General features: G+C 43.5%; 1 protein-coding gene across 1 annotated transcript in view; it reads right to left on the bottom strand.

Annotated features, from left to right (window-relative positions):
- Positions 1-20,892, bottom strand: part of LOC135218386 (cell division cycle and apoptosis regulator protein 1-like) — a 184,240-nt gene that overhangs the window by 55,261 nt on the left and 108,087 nt on the right. The window contains exons 8-11 of the mRNA XM_064254676.1: positions 19,344-19,581; positions 17,996-18,055; positions 8,566-8,649; positions 2,689-2,847 (exon numbers count right to left, since the gene is read on the bottom strand). Of these exons, the coding sequence (XP_064110746.1) occupies positions 2,689-2,847; positions 8,566-8,649; positions 17,996-18,055; positions 19,344-19,581 (541 nt within the window). The remainder of the gene's footprint in view (positions 1-2,688; positions 2,848-8,565; positions 8,650-17,995; positions 18,056-19,343; positions 19,582-20,892) is intronic.

The raw sequence follows: 20,892 nt of genomic DNA, 5'->3' as shown, positions 1-20,892 counted from the left end.
TCCGGAGGAAGCATTCTGGCCGGTGTTTCTGTCTTCTCCGAAAGGCTATTGAATTGACGAATCAAATCAATAACCTCTGCATACGAGGCCAGAAAACTCTTGGTTTTCTCCTTCCTCCGGCTCTAGTGTACCACTCTCCGTCACGAGAGATGTTGTCTCGCCTCATCTTCTGACAGACGGCCCGGAATTCCACGGCCGCCTGCCCCTACGGCCGCGGCCTCTTTGATCTTTGCTGGCCGCTGTTGGCTCGATCCCAGATAGTCAGCAGGGGAACGAGAACGTCTCACTCTTTCTCTGCTCACGGATCTAGAGCGAGAATCTCGTCTAGATCTCCAAGATGAAGGCTCCCTTAAGACAGAGGTAAGTTCGTCTTTATTAGCATTGGCTCGTTTTCGAGCGTCGGCGAGCCCGGCCTCGGCCTTCTATCCAGACGGACACTGCCTTCCACGAACGTTATCCGCCGAGGGTTGCCAACTCTCTATTTTTCGTACTTTTAATAGGAGCCTTATCGTCCTCCGTACGTATTTTGAACGGCCTTACGGGCGAAACTGGGATCTGCATTCCATCCTCTGCTGCACCTTTCGCCGCCAACGTCGATTTTACCAGAGGTATCGCAGTTTTTGCGATCCGAACTGGCAACTCCGCCTCGGCCGCTAGCTCGCCGGCCGTCACCTCTCTCGCTTGTTCGGACTCTTGCGAACGGCTTTCGTCTGGCAACCTTGTGCTTTAATAGCCACTGATTTTCCGACCTTCTTGCTGACTTGGAAATGACAGTCTTCGTCCGAAGAAGAGGAAGAATTGATTCTTCTCCTCTTGGCCCGAGGATCCGCTAGGAACTCCGGAACTCCTCCTCCAACGCTTGACTGGCGCTCGCCGTGACGTTATCGGACTTAGCGATGACGCCGAACTAGAGGAAGAAGACGAAGAAGGCGAATCACACTTTTCTTTTTGTCTCTCTTATTCATTCTCTCCTCTATATCCTGTAACTTCTGCATTACAGTTTGCATTGACGGATCAGAATGCGTATTAGCGTCTGGGAGCAGCGAAAAAGGCCGAGATCGGTCTGTGACGTCATCACGCCTGCCATCTCAGAGTGTGACGTATGTTGTGACGTCATCCCTCTCGTAGGGAGAGACTGAGAGGTTTTCTGCTGGTAACCGCACGTTTGCTGCCAAATTACCTCCCACGTTCTGCATCGCTGTAAATACTGAGTGGGATGGAGAAGCAGCGGCATTAATTCCCATAAATTGCAAGCCCGGGGGATGAGGAACATTCAGCGCTGCGGACCCTGCTGGAACCGTGACGTCTATAATGCGCAAGCAGACCATCCAAGGTTGGTACGCCTGGTAGGCCTAGCGCTGACCACGTACCATCTAACCTATGCGCTTGCGTAGCAGGAGCCTGGAACAAAGATGGCGGATCTCCCCCTCTACTTGCTGGGAACAAAGGAGAGTGCAAATTATTCATAAAATTACCCAAGGCCCCTCCTGACGTTTCCGATACAGAACCGCTAGGAGAAAACCGAAGGTATGAGACAATTCAAAAGCAGGTGGAGAAACATATGGAGCAGCCTGGTTTATTACCGATACAAAAGAAGCCGGTAAGGTTTGGTCATCCAAAGATGGCGTCACACCCCCTTTCTTTTGTATTGGCTTTTCCCATAGCAACTTCGACCACTGTTCCACCGACCAACCGCGACAAACAGAACACGGATTAGTAACCGTACATACGTTTTCCCTGCACCTACTACACGTTGGATGAGGATCCGTCGACACCGAGGTTAGGAACCTAGAACAAGGGAAGCCACTGACTCCTGGGCATTTCCTTTGTCTCCTCTTCGAAGCGGTAGACGATCCCGATGTTGAGGCAAAATTCTCCATCATACCCACGTATACACCTCTTACCACACACTGATCACACTTGGAGAAAGAAAAGGAATGAAAAATAAAAATGAAATGGATAAAGAACGGCAAACTGAAAAACCGGCTTTAAATGAGATAGACAGTAACACGTCTTATCTTAAAGGCGGTAGGAAAATAACTGATGGGTCACAGGTAGCCGTGGGCATTCTGGGTATACAGCCCACCCCGTGACCTGGTATAGATGCCATTAGTCCCTGGATCTCACAAGTGTAATTTTAATTCTATCGGTTTCCAGCTTGGCGCTAGTAAATCCTAATGTTAAGACCGAAGGTTTGTTTCGTGTATGAACAAAGTATAATAACCATTCATTTCTATTCTTTATTCTATCTTTACCTAATTTTTTTTTATTAAATGTATTGCATGAATAAGTTTTCCAATTTACAGCATCCTTTTACCAATAGAATACTTAAAGCACAAGGGGTAGATGCTGACCAATAGGAGAGCAGGACCTTATGGGGTGACTAGCATCAGGAACCAATGGGAGAGCGGGAGGATGGTGGCGAGTTTACTCAGTTGGCGGCGCGGGAGTTTGTTCTCGGTGGTCAAGGCGAATCTCGGGACTTTACAGCAATAACCTTTCGTATCTTGAAAACTTTTCGTATGTGGAGCTGTAAAATTTTTCGTATATGCTTTCGTATCTCGAGTTTTTTGTAAGTTGAGCCTTTCGTATGTCGAGGTATCACTGTATATCAAATTTGTGACAAGTACCAATTACCAGAGCTCTGACAACTTACATGGATAAAAAAAAAATAATACACATAACTACCTCCTCCTCTTCTTTCTTTCTCTCTTCTTCTTCTTTTCTTTTCTTCTCTTCTTCTCTTTTCCTTTCCTCCTCTTCCTTCTTTTTGGTTTCATCTACTTCTGCACTTTCTGCTGCTGCAGCTTTCTCCATTTCCTCCTTTTCCTGCTCATTTTTCAAAATCTACAAGAATAAAACTACAATTATTCACCATTAAAAATACATTTAAAGCATTTTATCACTTACAAAAAGAAAATCAGTCTGTGAGAAGTAATAATTAATGCAAAATCTAGATATATTTTCATATATTTATCCTTTAAAGAGCACAAGTATTACCAAATTACTGCACATTCAAATTGCACTCTGCATAATAACTTTTTTTAATATTTAAACAAAATCAAATTGTGAAGAAACCAACAATTAATAAAATATGATTCAAACTATTTGTTTTCACATAATATCCCTATATTAGCGGATTCTGAGAAGACAGAGGAGAGGTTCGAGAGACTCATGAAGTTAGTGGTGTTACTCTACCCTAATACTAGACCTAGAGCAAAAGGCAGTATAGCACGTATACCACAGGAATTTAAGGTAAATTTTGATATCTTGAAAGAACCTGTGGTGAGCCCTTGCTGTTCACCAGTGTAACAGAAGCAGTGAAGGAGTGAAGAAAGGTGGCTCCTGGGAGCTACTTCATGCAGATGACCTAGCACTAACATCAGAATCTGTGGAAGTGATGATGGAAGAGTGGAATGGAGAGGGGAGACTACAAAGCAATATATCAAAATGACAAAGTTTTAATCAATTTGTATTTTTCATATCTAACAAACCTTCAGTCTTAATAATAGAATAATCTTCTAGCATCAGCTGGAAACCAGTTAAAACAATCAAAGATTGTAAATCAAGGAATCTGGCATCTGGAAACTTGTGCGTATATGAGGTGGAAGCTGATCACTGACTGGGCTTGGTACCTTGTGATGCGTCAGTCTCTCTTTGACCGCCTTGGAGAGCAGTCGCTTTTGCGCTCTCCTTCCCAAGCTGATTTCTTTGTTAGTCTGTGATTTATATGTGTTTTGTTTTCGGTGTATGTGTGTGTGCCTGCTTGTCTTTTATCATGGATTCCACCCAAGTTCTAGGCCCAGAGTCAACTCATGTGTCCAGGCATTGCAAGATTTCTATGTTTGAGGTTTTTGGCATCTTCCATTATTGACCTCCATATCACTTGCAGTAGGTGCCATTCCAATTTTTGTGCTATCACTAACCCTTGCCCAGAGTGCTGTTCCTGGCCTGTGTTGGTGGAAGGCTTTCTACAAGAAGAGGGAGCACAGTAGAGTATCTAATTGTCCTTCTTGGAAAGGTTTCTCACCTACCCGAGTGGACAGTTCAGCATTCCCTTCTTCCAGAAATTTTCCCTCTGTTATTTTTTACAGCCTGCCTCCTTTCTTTTCTTCCACCAATTTAAAGGGATACTACATCTTCCTTTGTTTCAGATACGGAATCGCACAAGATGGCGGCTGTTTGGGCATCCCTAGACCTACGGGGTTATTGGGCTTATTGGGGTTGCCTTTTATCTCGTTGCCAGTGAGGCCATAGACTCGCGCTGCCATTCCAAATGCCGTGACAGCACTCCCAACATCCTCTCAGCCTGTGATGTCGGCTGCAATGTTCTCTCTTCCACCGCCTTTTGCTGTGAAGTCATTACCATCTTCGTCTATGACGTTATCACAGTCGCTTGCTGAGCCATCAGAAACGTTCCTTCAAGCAGTGGTTGATAGGCTGGACTCTTGTTTTACGCAACAGGTATCCTGTACTTTCTAGCAAGAAGCATCATAGAAGGAGGGCTCCTTCCCCTCCGCAATCTCCTTCTCCCCAAATCATTCTCGGGTTAAATGTTGGAGGATTCAGGACTTTGTTGCTTCTCAGCACGGACGTGTCTCACCTTCGCACATACATATATGTGTTCCAGTTCATAATAGCCTTCACTCTCCTCAGAATCTACAAGCTGATTCTCTGTGGCCTCAGCTTGTTTGAGTTCGCCATGTCAAAGGTGCCTAATACTCAGGTTGCTGATCATGCACCTTCTAGTTCTTCTTCTCTGCCAGAGGTCATTGCTTCTCTTTCTGTTCTGCCTCCCAGTGAACGTGTTGTAACGGGAATCACGAGGCTGTGGATGGTCACGGACGTGAGGCAGTTTGGGTACGTGGATGTGTTCCTCAGCCTAGTAGGGCTTTTTTGCCTCTGCATGATGGGAAGGCCAGCCTTTCTCCTTTTTCCTGTGTCCAAGAAGCTTAGGCTTTCACGTTCTCATTCCCCAAGGAGTTTCCGCTTTGTCGTTCACCTTCCCGAGTTGGGGACCTTTCTCAAGACCAATCTCCTCCTCCAGGACGATCTCTAGTAGATTGTTCTATATTTTGTGGCTGTGTACGTGGTTCGGCTCAAGGCCATATATGTGATTCATCGATTGACCATGTTCCTGAGCCCTCTTTCCTGGGATCTTCTGTCGTGTGAGGTCCTAGTCCTGCAATAGAGGGTGCACTGTCTGTCTTCCAAGGGAAGCCTTTCCAGTGGCCTAGGGAAAGATGAGGATCCTTCTAGGCCTTCTGCCTCGTGTTGTTGCTCTCCTTTGCCGGAGCCAAAGGAGATGGAGAGTCAAGAGTTTCTGTCTTCTTTTATGGGGATTATTGATCTCATTTGTGAGTTCAATAACCTTGGAGGGAGGACACAGACTCAGTCTTCTTGACCCTGGATCAGGTAAGGGCTGCAGGCCCTTCGTTGACTTCGCAAGAGGCCTCTACAATGGAGTCTACTGCTTCTTCTGTCTTCCAAACTGTGTCATGGCTGGACTTATGGTCTACTGTGGTTGCCAGGATAGCGGCGTGTCGTTCTGACTAAGGTTTCATTAACTCATTCTCCTTTATCAGTATGCAACAGTTTGGTGCTAAGGCCATATCTTACCTGGCCCAGGTAAGATATGGTCTTAGCACCAGACTGCTGCAACCTGATAAAGGAGGCTGAGCTAATGAAACCTCAATCAGAATGACACGCTGCTCTCCTGGCAACCACAGTAGACCATAAGTCCAGCCACAACACAGTTTGGAAGACAGAAGAAGCAGTAGACTCCATAGTAGAAGCCTCTTGAGAAGTCAACGAAGGTCTCTCAGCCCTTACCTAATCCAGGGTCAAGCCAGGCTTTAGACGGATCACGTCTGAATTTAGGTGACGAGGCATCAGTTGAACTAAATTTGTAGAATAAAATTTCCTATGCCACACAAGAGGAGGGGGAAGAAGCTTGGATGAGCTATTAGAGTGCAGGGAACCATCCTGACCTGATACCAAAGCATTAATGTGCCGCAGAATTGATTGAGCACAGAACAAGGAAGCTCAAACGAAGCTCTAGTATCCTGCCTCGGACCAAGCAAGGCCTCTATGCCCGTTGGGGTCATAGAAGACCAATTCTGTGTCCTCCTTCCAAGGTTATTGAACTCAGAAATGAGATCAATAACCCCCTAAAAGAAGACAGAAACTCTTGACTCTCCATCAGCAACGACATGAGGCAGAAGGCCTAGAAGGATCCTCATCTTTCCCTAAGGCCACTGGAAAGGCTTCCCTTGGAAGATGGACATCACACCCTCCATCACAGGACTAGGACCTTGCACGACAGAAGATCCCAGGAAAGAGGGCTCAGGAACATGGTCAAGGGATGAATCACATACATGGCCCTGAGCCGAACCACGTACAGGCAGTCCCCGGCTTACGACGTTCCGAGGTTACAACGCTTTTCAATTATATTTATCAGACATTATTTCCAGGTTTACGACGCATGTTCCAGGGTTACACCGCTTACAACGCCGATCTGGCACAAGAAATAGTACTCCAAAAATGCAAAATAATCAATATTTGAAGTTTTTTGATGAATAATGCAATAAGAATGCAGTTTACAGTTTTTAATGCACCCAAAGCATTAAAAGTAAGGTTTTCTTAGGATTTTTGAAGATGTTCCGGCTTACGTCGATTGATTTTCAGCTTACAACATGTCTCAAGAATGGAACCCCCATCGTAACCCGTGGACTGCCTGTATGAGCAAGTGCAATGAACTATGTACACAGTGTAAATTTGTGGGCCAACTTTCTGCTGGTTAGGAAGGATGAAGCCTTGTCAAAGGTAGCAGGATCAGTGAATTCTGAGTCCTTGTCATCTCTTCATAATGGGAACCTCCTGGAGTTGCTGCTTCTCTTTCTGAGAACACAATTAGAAGATGTGATAGACCAAAGTCGTGCTGATACAAGAGATAGGCTGGTTCTGCAGGCAGTCTTGAAGTCAGAGGCTCGCTCTCGCCCTCCACCTCCTCCTCCAAGGCAGAGTAGGCAGGCTCCTCTGAGGAAGTCGACCAAGCATTCGATATCTTTAAGGCCTCCTCAGTCTACTGCTCCATCTACATCTAAGCAAGAGCAACGCCTCTTTCAGCCTCACTCCTATTAGCCAGGAAGGGAGGCTAGAGGAAGGGGCAGAGTGGGTCAGTAACAGAGGGGGTTCCACTCACTTTCCGTTGCCACAGGTGGGGGATGCCTGCCAGGCCATTGGGCCAAATGGCAATTCCATGGAGCAGAGAAGTGGGCAGTAGATGTTCTTCGGGTGGGGTATTTACTACGTTTCAACTTTCCTCCTCCTATCTCAGACAGACCCCTCCTCTACCTAACTTATGATCAAGGCTCTCTGAAATACTTAGCTCTTCGGGAGGAAGTGTTGACGATGCTGACAAGGGCACATTGGAGGAAGTACATTGTCCTTCACTGGGGTTTTACAGTCAGATTTTCCTGGTTCCAAAGGCTCAGGAGATTGGAGGCCAGGAGAGTGGTTATGTGTGGTTAATTTAGGAGAGGTTTAGGGTGGACTAAGTACTGTGGAATGAATATAACAGATTGTGTCACTAGTTCTCTTGAATACAAAACATATACATAGTAAGATATTTCTGACACCAAAAATGTGTTACAAGAGAGAAAAAAAAAGGAAGATGTAAGTTAACAACCTTGTGAAAGATGAGCAGGTCTTAAAAGTAGAGCAATTCTGTTGCCTTGGGGCACACTGGACAGTGAAACAAGTGTTGAAAGAGCAGTAAGAGAGAGTAACTACATGACATGGAGATACAACTAGTCCACTGGTAACTAAGAATTTCCTGAAGGTAAGAAGAGGAAAGACTTACGACAAGTATATAAGGCCACTATATATTACTGACAAAGCTACTGACAAGGAAAAGATGACTATAAAAATGTGAATGTAGCATGTTAGAATTCCTGGCTAGGGTAAAGTGGGAATATATGAATGAGAAATTGGGATTCGGAGATGTAACAGAACCAAGTCACAGGAGAGAGAGAGAGAGAGAGAGAGAGATGAGAGAGAGAGAGAGAGAGAGAGAGAGAGAGAGAGAGAGAGAGAGAGAGAGAGAGAGAGATGCATGTAGTCAAGTGTTAATAATAATGAATCGGTCATACCGAAGACGAAGAAGAAAAAAGAAGAAGTACCTTACCTTACCTGAGAGAGAGAGAGAGAGAGAGAGAGAGAAATGCATGTAGTCAAGTGAATAATGACGGATCGACCAGAGAGAGAGAGAGAGAGAGAGAGAGAGAGAGAGAGAGAGAGAGAGAGAGAGAGAGAGAGAGAGAGAGAGAGAGAAATGCATGTAGTCAAGTGAATAATGACGGATCGACCAGAGAGAGAGAGAGAGAGAGAGAGAGAGAGAGAGAGATGAGAGAGGAGAGAGAGAAGAGAGAGAGAGAGAGAGAGAGAGAAATGCATGTAGTCAAGTGAATAATGATGGATCGACCACAGAGAGAGAGAGAGAGAGAGAGAGAGAGAGAGAGAGAGAGAGAGAGAGAGATGGCGATTTGAAACTGGAAATCCTACCTTTGTTAAACGAGCGATCAGCTGTGATTTGAGACCTTTGCTGTTAAGCATCCGTGCATCTAATTCAGATCGCAGTTCAACCACCTACAATATATTTTCAGTTAGATAATAATCGAAGAGAATATTTCAAATTAATATTTCCTGGCAAAAGAAAATACATACCAATTAAACACAATTCAATTCACAAAAAAAAGTTGGTAAGAGTATTAACCCTTTACTGCCGACTGGACGTATTTTACATCGACAGTCTCTTTCTTTTGTTTTTTCTCTTTTTTTTTCTTGGTGACCGACTGGACGTATTTTACGTCGACATACAAAAGTTTTTTAAAAATTCACGGAAAAATACTTTTAGGCCTACCAGCTGAAAACTCTTGAATCACGCGCCTTGGGGGATGCTGGGAGTTCACGGATCAAGGTGTTGTTTTGTTTACAATTGTTACGCAGGCGCGCAAGTGCGAATTTCTTTCTTGCCGCACTAAAAATTATTTAGTCACTTTGACATAATTTTTGTACCATTTTAAATTAGCCGTTACATGGAGTATTATATATGAAAATGTGTGCATTTTTATGTAGAATACAACAATAAAATACCAATGATTGTAGCTTTTATCAGTTTTGAGATATTTTCTTATAAATAACAATAAGTGCCAAAATTTCAACCTTCGGTCAACTTTGACTCTACCGAAATGGTCAAAAAACGCAATTGTAAGCTAAAAATATTATAGTTTAGTAATATTCAATCATTTACCTTCATTTTGCAACTAATTGTTAGTCTCTAGCACAATATTTCGATTTATGGTGAATTTATGAAAAAACTTTTTCCTTACGTCCGCGCGGTAACTCTTCCGAAAAAAATCATACATGCGATAGTGGTAATGTTTGCACCATTTTAAAATTAGCCGTTACAAAAAGTTTTATATATGGAAATGTGCGCAATTTCATGCACAATACAACTATAACAACTCATGGTTGTAGCTTTTATCAATTTTGAAATATTTTCATATAAAAATTATAAGTGACAAATTTTCAACCTTCGGTCAACTTTGACTCTACCAAAATGGTCGAAAAACGCAATTGTAAGCTAAAACGCTTATATTCTAGTAATATTCAATCATTTAACTTAATTTTGCAACAAATTGGAAGTCTCTAGCACAATATTTTGATTTATGGTGAATTTATGAAAAAAATAACATTTTCTTTACGTCTGAGCGGTAACTCTTCCGAAAAAATCCTACGTGCGATTGTGGTAATGTTTGCACCATTTTAAATTAGACGTTACATAAAGTTTTATAATTGAAAATGTGCGAAATTTCATGTAGAATACAACAACAAATAATTGAAGGTTGTAGCTTTTCTCATTTTTGAAATATTTGCATATAAATCATGATAAATAGAAAAAGAACCACGTTCAGTCAACTTTGACTCTACCGAAATGGTCGAAAAACGCAATTGTAAGCTAAAACTCTTACAGTCTAGTAATATTCAGTCATTTATCTTCATCTTGAAACAAATTTGAAGTCTCTAGCACAATATTTAGATTTATGGTGAATTTTAAAAAAAATCTTTCCTTCCCTCCGCGCACGGATTCTCGGCCACAAATCTCCAAAATGCATATGTACCATTCTCGGAATATTTGCTCCATTTCATATTAGGCATTTCATAGAGTTTTATATATGAAAATGTGCGCAATTTCATGTAGAATAAAACTAAAAATATTTGAAGGTTGTAGCTTTTCTAATTTCCGAAATAATTGCATATAAAAAAAAAATATAAAAAAAAATTCGGCATTCGGTCAACTTTAACTCGTCAGATATGGTCGAAAACTGCAATTGTAAGCTAATACTCTTACAGTATAGTAATATCAATCATTTGGTCTTCATTTTTGAAAGAAATTGGAAGTCTCAAGGACAATATTTAGATTTATGGTGAATTTTGAAAAAAAAAAAAAAATATTTGCTTACATCCGCCGCGTTATGAATTCATGCATTATTTTGTGATAATATTTTCTCTGTGTTGCTTTTATCGTTTTACAATGTGTTATATACCAAAATGATCGCAATTTAGTGTACATTACAACGAAAAATAATAACTTGTTACCTTTAACGGTTTTGTGCACAGCGTGATTTGAATACAATTATATATGAAATTTTGTTTTTGTGCTATCATATATCGCATTATTATAATATGATAATGATAATTTTTTTTCATTTCGGATGGTTGCATACTAAACTTCAGCCAATGACAAAAAAAGGAGCCAAAAATGAACTCTTAATCTTGAAAACTAAGCGCGCTGTGATTTTTTGAAAAAAATATTTTTTCCGCTTTCGCGCTCACTCCGAAACACCTCCGGCACACGGGAGACAATTTTTATTTTACCGCTTCGGCGTTTAAGGGTTAAAATAGGACTACCTATGTACTTGTAACCAGTTAAACCTCAAATTCACCAACAATATACCAAATTTGTAACTAATTTGTATTTTTCATAACTAACAAACCATGAGGTCTTTAACATTAGGATTTACTAGCGCCAAGCTGGAAAACCGGTAGAATTAAAACTTACACTTGTGAGATCCAGGGACTAATGGCATCTATACCAGGTCACGGGGCATGTATACCCAGAATGCCCACGGCTACCTGTGACCCATCAGTTATATTTCTAACCCAGTTTAGACTGCTAGAGGGGTGGTTCGAGGTGGGCCTTTAACTGTTAAGACCTCAGGTTTGTTAGTTATGAAAAATACAAATTAGTTACAAATTTGGTATTTGTTCATACACGAAACAAACCTTCGGTCTTAACATTAGGATAGACTTACTATTGGAGGGAGGTAAGTCTCTACAACTGAACTGGAAGTTTGCCACCTCATCCATTTCCGAATATATAGGGAAATTCTAGAGAATGGACAATGAACCTAGGACCAAAGATATAAGCGGATCTATTGGTTTGGCCTCCCACTGGGTGTAGATACCATTCTACTGTTTACTCTTGTCCCTTGCGACTGGATCGACCTTCACCCCTCTTTTCCTTATTATCCAGAGGGTGTGTTGCTACTGAAAAGTATATCATCAGCTAGATAGCTTCACAGTATGGCTGACCATCTCACCTGCATCTAGTCCGTTCCAGCACATGACGGTACTCTCTCCTTCATATGCCCGTAGTAAAGGAGTAGAAGAAGAAGAAAAGTATAAAGAAAAAAGACAGTCATCCCATTCATTCTACTTTCATACCTTCATCTTAGACTAGACGCAAACTGACCCGCCAGGGGCACTGGATGAACTATATCACTTGTTGGGCCCGACCACCATGGACCCAAGGAAAAGGTGTCCAAGGATCTATGGGCAACATCTTTCAAATAAAATGAGGTGAAAGTTGTTTGGCGCTTCCACACGCCAGCTTTCAGAATTTTTATCCACAGACATGTTCTTCTTAAATGCTAGGGAAGCACTCACACCCCTGATGTCATGAGCTCTAGCTCCCACCTGGCTATCTGACCCTCTGTCTTCTGCAGTATAAGCATTTTCTGATTGTCTCCCTTAGCCAAAATGATATTGTATTCTTGGACACTTCCTTCTTGTTCCGTCCTGTACTTACGAACAACCTCTGGCACCCCGGCCTGAGGTGCCTTGTTCTCTTTAAGTACTCCCTTAGTGCCCTGACGGGGCACAGGAGCATTTCAGCTTTGTCGTTGTCTACAAAGTCTGCCAAGGAAGGTATGGTAAAGGAGTCGAATCTGCCGTCTACTATTGTTGGATTTTGGGTTCCCTTTGCCACGAATTCTTTGGGACAAACTCACACACCCATTGATCTCCAACTCTCGAGGTGCCGGCTTTATGAGATATGAGAGGGCCAGTAGCTCCCCCACCCTTTCCCTTTTTGTTGAAGCCAGGGGCCAATAAGAAGACTGTCTTCAGGGTCAGGCTCCTATCCGTGGACTGCCTTAGTGGTTCGTAAGGGGGTTTTGTCAGACTACTCAGTACCTTGGTCAGATCCCAATCTGGGGTTTTTAGCTCCTTTGGTGGGCATGACTGTTCAAAGCTCCTCATCAGCATGGCCAACTCCCATGAAGACGATATGTCCACTCCTTTCATTCGTAAGACTGAGGCTAGAGCGCCCTGTACCCTTCACTGCAGATACAGACATATGTTTTTCTGTTCTGAGATTATATCAGAAAGTCTGCTAACTGCTGAATAGTGGTACGAGTGGAGACACGTCCCCCTACGACACCAATCACAGTATGCTGACCACTTCCCTTGGTATACTGTCGCAGATGATTTTCTGATATTACCTGCCATCTGAGTTGCTGCTTTCTGCGAAAACCCTCGCTCTCGGAGGAGATACTTGACAGTCTCCACCCGTGAAGCGATAGGGACTTCACCGACTGGTGGGTACCTCTCCACGTGAGGCTGACACAGAAGGTTTGCTCCATGGAGGTAACTCTCTTGGCACATCTACTAGAGTTTCCAGTAGGTCTGGAAACCACTCTGCTTTCGGCCATAACGGGGCTACCAGGGTCATCTTGATTATGAGACCGCATTACCCTGTTCAGAACCTGACGGATTAGACAAAATGGAGGAAATGCGTACACGTCCAGATTGTCCCAGGGTGTTGTAGCGCATCTTCTGCTGCTGCCTCTGCGTCCGGGACTACTGAACAATACTTCCAACTTTTTGTTGTACCTGGTTGCGAATAGGTCTATGATCGTCCTTCCCACAACATGAGCATCCTGTTTCCCACTACCTGTTGGTGTTAGGGACCACTCCGTTCCCAGAATCTGATCCCTGCGGCTCAACTTGTCGGCCACTTATGTTTCTTTTTCCCGGAATATACCTGGCCTTGATGTCTACCAGGTTCTCTATAGCCCACTGGTGAAGTTGAACTGTCATCACATGTAACTGCGAGAAACTAGGCCTCCTGCTTGTTTATATAAGCTACTACTGTGGTGTTGTCTGACATCAATACCACCGAGTGTCCCTTTACTCTCTCCCTGAATTCTTGTAGAAGCAGGAAAGCTGCTTTCAACTCCAGCACGTTTATATGGAGTTCTCTGTCCTTGCAACTCCATTTTGCTGACACCATCAACTCCTCCATATGGGCTGCCCCACCTTCTAGTGATACATCCGAGAACAGCACGAGGTCTGGGGAGGATTGTTGAAGGGGGACACCCACTGTCAGATTGTCGTCGTCCACCACCACAGGCAAGTCTTTCCTCACTTCTGCCGACAAGGGAATTTGCTCGTACGGGTGATCTACTGTTGGTGACCAAAACTCCTTCATCCTCCATTGTAGGGACCGAAGGTGTAGCCTCCTTGTGGTACTAGCTCTCCAGGAGGTTAGGATTCCCAGCACCACCTGCCACTGTCTTGCTGGCTGTGTCTGCTTTCCCAGAAAGGCATTCACCACTTGTTTGCATTTCTCTACTCTTTGGTCTGTCGGGAATACTTTGGATTGTGTTTGTGTCTATCACCATTCCCAGATATTCCAAACGTGGAACCTGGATTCCAGCTGCACTTCTGCTGATTCACCACAATACCTAGGCTGTGATCCAAGCTGCAAATGGAGGGTCGCCCTGTCCTCCTTGAGTAAATAATTTCTCCCTGGACTTTGCTATCACCAGCCAATCGTCCCAGATATCTTATCAGCCTGATCCCCCTGAGCGTGCGCCCATGCCGACACGAGGGTGAACACTCTTGTAAAAACTTGAGGAGACGTTGTCAATCCGAAGCACAGGACCTTGAACTCGAAAGCTTTCCCTGCAAGACTGAAGCGGAGAAATTTCCTTGAAGACTGATGGACTGGTATCTGAAAGTATGCGTCCTTTAGATCGACTGTCAGCATAAAGTCTCCGATTCTGACTGCTTGTAGAACCGTTTTCGGAGTTCCATCTTGAAATGGTTTCTTTTCCTTATAAACAGATTCAGCGTTGACAGGTCTATTACTGTCCTCCACTCCCCGTTGGATTTGGGTACCAGGAAAATCCTGCTGTAGAAGCCTTTTGTCGGACTGCATACTTGTTGCACAGCTCCTTTTTTCCATCATCTTCTTCACTTCGTCCTGCAGAATAGTGGCCTTCTGAGATTTGTGGGCATAAGTGACGTGGGGTAATGGTTGATCTGTCCAGGGCGGGGTACCTCGAACGGAATCAAATACCCGATCCTGAGAACATCCACCACCCACTGCTCTGCCCACCCCTAGTTCCTGCCACACCTTCCAGTGATTTGCCAGGCAACCCCCCACTGGTGTGGCCGAGTGATGGGAGGCGCCCATCCTATCTTCTTGAGCCTCTCCCCCCTTCCTTCCCCTATTGCCCCTTCCTCTGTTGTTTCTATTGTGAAAGGGCCGATGAGTTATCCTCTTTGGGGAAGAGGGTCTTGTGACTCTATTAGGGATGTTATGTCTCACTGGTTTTCTTTCGAGACATCTGCTGTTGTCTTCCCTCCAAAGGAATATTTTGACTGTTTAGAGGTTGGTTTTCATAACTGCCTGTTGCACCAACCTATCGTTAGTGTCCATCCTTCTTCTATCTATCGCTTCTTCCAGTATGACCTCTGGCAACAGTAGTTGCGATTCCAAGATATCCCCATTCCTCATTGCTAACAGGGAATCCAAATCCACATTGCGGCTTAGTCTAGCCAATGCTGCATCTCTCCTCATTAGCAGGATATTTGCCCAAACATTGGCACTTACGTTTGTCAGGTACGCAATCGCCTTGGACCCTGACTGTAGTAATCTAATGAACAATGGTTCATCTACTACTTTCCTTGTTGCTTCCGAGGATGCAATTTTCGCCACTGCTGTTGACCAAAGGTCTAACCAGGACGCAGCCTGAAAGACAGAAGAAAGCTGTTGCTTCTAACGTGGCAGCCTCTTGGTACGTCATCGAAGGGCACTCCATTTTAACCTGATCCAAGGTTAATCCAGGCCTTAACCTTACAACATTAGGGTTCATTTGTCTAGACAGCAAAGGGACCTTCGGTGTCGTATAATATTTCCTTTGCTTTATCATTGGAGGGGAATAAATTTAAATGATCTATTAGATCTTAAGTGGAATTATCCCTCCCTGCAATCTTTGCGTTTACGTGTTGCAAGACCGATTCCGCATGACTCGAACAAGGCAATTCATACGACACCTTGGTATCCCTCTTTAGTTCCAAACGCCATGTCAATTCCAGGAGGAAGCATACTGGCCGGTGTTTCTGTCTTCTCCAAAGGCTATTGAATTGACGAATCAAATCAATAACCTCTGCATACGAGGCCAGAAACTCTTGGTTTTCTCCTTCCTCCGGCTCTAGTGTACCACTCTCCGTCACGAGAGATGTTGTCTCGCCTCTATCTTCTGACAGACGGCCCGGAATTCCACGGCCGCCTGCCCCTACGGCCGCGGCCTCTTTGATCTTTGCTGGCCGCTGTTGGCTCGATCCAGATAGTCAGCAGGGGAACGAGAACGTCTCACTCTTTCTCTGCTCACGGATCTAGAGCGAGAATCTCGTCTAGATCTCCAAGATGAAGGCTCCCTTAAGACAGAGGTAAGTTCGTCTTTATTAGCATTGGCATCGTTTTTCGAGCGTCGGCGAGCCCGGCCTCGGCCTTCTATCCAGACGGACACTGCCTTCCACGAACGTATCCGCCGAGGTTGCCAACTCTCTATTTTTTGTACTTTTAATAGGAGCCCATTATCGTCCTTCGTACGTATTTTGAACGGCCTTACGGGCGAAAACTGGGATCTGCATTCCATCCTCTGCTGCACCTTTCGCCGCCAACGTCGATTTTACCAGAGGTATCGCAGTTTTTGCGATCCGAACTGGCAACTCCCGCCTCGGCCGCTAGCTCGACGGCCGTCACCTCCTCTCTCGCTTGTTCGGACTCTTGCGAACGGCTTCGTCTGGCAACCTTGTGCTTAATAGCCACTGATTTTCCGACCTTCTTGCTGACTTGGAAATGACAGTCTTCGTCCGGAAGGAGAGGAAGAATTGATTCTTCTCCTCTTGGCCCGAGGATCCGCTAGGAACTCCCGAATCCTCCTCCAACGCTTGACTGGCCGCGCGTTGACGTTATCGGACTTAGCGATGACGCCGAACTAGAGGAAGAAGACGAAGAAGGCGAATCACACTTTTTCTTTTTGTCTCTCTTATTCATTCTCTCCTCTATATCCTGTAACTTCTGCATTACAGTTTGCATTGACGGATCAGAAGGCGTATTAGCGTCTGGGGTGCAGCGAAAAAGGCCGAGAATCGGTCTGTGACGCCATCACGCCTGCCATCTCAGAGTGTGATGTATGTTGTGACGTCATCGCTCTCGTAGGGAGAGACTGAGAGGTTTCTGCTGGTAACCGCACGTTTGCTGCCAAATTACCTCCCACGTTCTGCATCGCTGTAAATACTGAGTGGGATGGAGAAGCAGCGGCATTAATTCCCATAAATTGCAAGCCCGGGGGATGAGGAAACATTCAGCGCTGGGCCGGCCCCTGCTGGAACCGTGACGTCATATAATGCGCAAGCAGACCATCCAAGGTTGGTACGCCTGGTAGGCCTAGCGCTGACCACGTACCATCTAACCTATGCGCTTGCGTAGCAGGAGCCTGGAACAAAGATGGCGGATCTCCCCCTCTACTTGCTGGGAACAAAGGAGAGTGCAAATTATTCATAAAATTACCCAAGGCCCCTCCTGACGTTTCCGATACAGAACCGCTAGGAGAAACCGAAGGGGTATGAGACAATTCAAAAGCAGGTGGAGAAACATATGGAGCAGCCTGGTTTATTACCGATACAAAAGAAGCCGGTAAGGTTTGGTCATCCAAAGATGGCGTCACCCCCTTTCTTTTGTATTGGCTTTTCCCATAGAACTTCTTCCACTGTTCCACCGACCAACCGCGACAAACAGAACACGGATTAGTAACCGTACATACGTTTTCCCTGCACCTACTACACGTTGGATGAGGATCCGTCGACACCGAGGTTAGGAACCTAGAACAAGGGAAGCCACTGACCCTCCATGGGCATTTCCTTTGTCTCCTCTTCGAAGCGGTAGACGAACCCGATGTTGAGGCAAAATTCTCCATCATACCACGTATACACTCTTACCCCACACTGATCACACTTGGAGAAAGAAAAGGAATGAAAAATAAAAATGAAAAAATAAATGGATAAAGAACGGGCAAACTGAAAAACCGGCTTTAAATGAGATAGACAGTAACACGTCTTATCTTAAAGGCGGTAGGAAAATAACTGATGGGTCACAGGTAGCCGTGGGCATTCTGGGTATACATGCCCCGTGACCTGGTATAGATGCCATTAGTCCCTGGATCTCACAAGTGTAATTTTAATTCTACCGGTTTCCAGCTTGGCGCTAGTAAATCCTAATGTTAAGACCGAAGGTTTGTTTCGTGTATGAACAAACAGAAGTTTCATTTAAAACACAGAGGAATCCTGCACTCACCTTCATGGTCTTTGGGTCTAAGCTGGCATAATGGCTGGGATTCTTCCTAACAGCTTCTTCCTAAAAAAACCAGAGAAACTATTAACCTATAAGAAATGGCAAACGATAGGGGGGGTTTAATAGTTATAAAAATACCCTAACCAGATTTAAAAAATGATTCTTTCACACACACTCTCTCTCTCCCTCTCTTTCTTTCTTTCTGGGGATCAAGGTTGGTTTGTGTGTGCCTATCTCTCACTGCAGCGCCAACCTTAAAGGGGAATGTAATGTGGCCAAAGACACAAAAAAAGAAAACAAAGGCTACAAAATAGTGTTTGTCACAGCTTCAGTGGGTGGATATTTGACATAGCTATATATCGATGCTGGCTAAATATGGTGGTTAATTATAAACACAGAAAAAGGAAATATAGAGGCATATTGTAAGACAAATTTCAATTAATGGTTGGATCCAGCATGGAGATATGAGAAAATGAAATGAACTAAAATTCAATAATAATAATAATAATGATGATAATAATAATAAATGATGATATTAATAATAATAAAAAGTCATAAGAAACACAGAAACGGCTAGTAGAGTCTGCAAGAAAAGGCTGATGGTGGTTGTGATAGTGGTGGCTGGTTGGTGTGGTGATGATTTGAGAAAAAGTTTGAGGATGGTGATAAAGGATGATCATGTCCACCAGTGGCCACACAAGAGGTCAAAGTCTTAATATTTGCCAAACAAAGACCCTGGCCTGTGTGACCCATCATCTACCCTGCCTTCTGCTGTTGCCTGGCTGCAACCTTTCTTAATGTTATGCCAAAAAGATCATTAAAAAACCTTTCTAATCATTTATTTGAGAGCAGATCAGTCACAACAAAATCAAAAGATGAGGTGATAAAGGAACTATCTTACTATACTAAAACATCAAACTGGTCACCAGAAAACCAAAATAAACCTTGCAATTATGTCAATGATAAAAGCTAATGAACAAACAAAACAGAAGCAAAGAAAAGTTAACTAATAGTTAGGATAAATATGTAAAAAAAAAAGAAAAAAAAGAAAAAAAAAGGAGACTGGCTCTGCTCTAACAAATCTTGACAGGTTTGATATTCGTAGCAATGACCATACAGCTTCAATCTTCATAACTACCAGTCACTAAGGCAGCAAAAGATTCAAGCTGAAGTCAGTGCACAGACTTGTAAACCAAACCTCCATATAACATTAGTGATTATTGAAATTTTCTTTTTTTTTTTTACTTTGCTTGTCCAAAAATGCAGTCCCAGGCAACTTTATTGTGAAGGACAAGGAGATGGTCTGCAAGAAGAGAGTGAACCGTAGAGAAGAAAAAGATGAGATGAGTGCCTTGTCTTCCTCCTCCCCCTCTAGATCCTCGAGCTGCTGCGGACATCCTGCCGAGGAGGAGAGCTTCTTGTCCAACTGCCGCTTATAGTTGAGGTGGAGGCCGTCCCACTCGAGTTTAGTTGGGCAAACGTTCCACACATCTGGGAGAAATAGTACAGTGGTTTCAACCCGGGCAGGCGAGCTCCGGCCCTTGTGTGTGGATTCTCCTCGTCGATAGTAAATCTCCGCAAACCGGTACCTGAGATGGAATGGTGGCGCATCAGGATCCCACACTTGGAGCAAGGGGGTCAGGCAGTTTACACCTATGCGCAATTATAATGCTCAGAAGAAAACCTGTTAATAATTCCCCCTTCTCCTCCTTTACCTGTTCAAATATAAAGATTTAGATTGCTCTATTCTACATACTGCTCTCAGCTAGGAAGACCTGCTTTAATCAAAACAATTAACAAGAAAAGCACATTGGAGCCCACATCTGTAGAAACATCCATACACAGACACACACATACACCTACATTTGCAAAGATGGCAAAGTCCTTGTTGATAATCACTCAGTACTATCACAATTCCCTTCAGACTAGAGAAGTCTGGGTGCTACACCTGAATAAATCATTTCAAGATTATCATGTAAAATAGTTGTTACAACTTACAAGTTTATTGGCTGCATATACTTCTCTTGGTATCTCAGAAGTTCTAAACACACTCCCAAACTAACCTCGCCAATTCCAGAGAACAGGCCAATTTAATACATATTTTCTCTTAATATCTGCAAACCAAAACTCTTTCTCATTAATAAATCTTCAAGAAGAACTGAAGGCCCAATGTTCTACAGAGTTCCTTTGAGGTTTCATGTCTGCTTTTGACAATATGGTGCTGCAATGATAAGTATTAACCCTTTTGCTACAGAGTGTATTGCAGATTCAGTTACCAGCATTGCTTCTAAAGATTCTGAAGTACAACAGGTAAAATTTTCATATACTACATCTATTTACTTATATGGTATACATATTCCTCAATCTGACTTTTGGTGTTCCATTTTCGAAAAATCTTGAAGCCCATTCCTTTTATCAGATAGTGTTACTACTGTGCAACCTAATGCAGCACAAAATGCCCCAAGTTTTTATCTCAAATGCTGTTGCAAAAGGGTTAACCAAGATAAACATCTATCAAATTAGTCTCGAACTGCTCAAACTCTTCTTTATGCATTTTGACCTTAATCAGTTCTTTTGCTGTGAAGTTATGTTGAAATATCAGCAGCTCTTAACGGTAAAACCATTACTGTAGCTGATGAGAAGGCATGACAATTAGTTTTGTCCAACAGCAGATCATTCGCTGTTCAATGACAGGATTATGGGTGTATAAAATGATCCCCACCATAGGTTGAATATTAGAGCAGTGTTTTTATGAGCTGAAATTAAAAGACCCTTCATGCCTTGAAATCGGAGATTAACAATCTAAGAAAGACATGACTCAACTTTCATACACATTGGACATTTACCCGTATTTATTGAGGTATCTTGAAAAGTTACTTTTCCTCCAAAAGATAAGAAGT

The sequence above is a fragment of the Macrobrachium nipponense genome, chromosome 9, assembly GCF_015104395.2.
Source record: "Macrobrachium nipponense isolate FS-2020 chromosome 9, ASM1510439v2, whole genome shotgun sequence".
Lineage (NCBI taxonomy): Eukaryota > Metazoa > Arthropoda > Malacostraca > Decapoda > Palaemonidae > Macrobrachium > Macrobrachium nipponense.
Note: the sequence above shows the minus strand (reverse complement) of the source record. Positions and strands in the feature narration are given on the sequence as shown.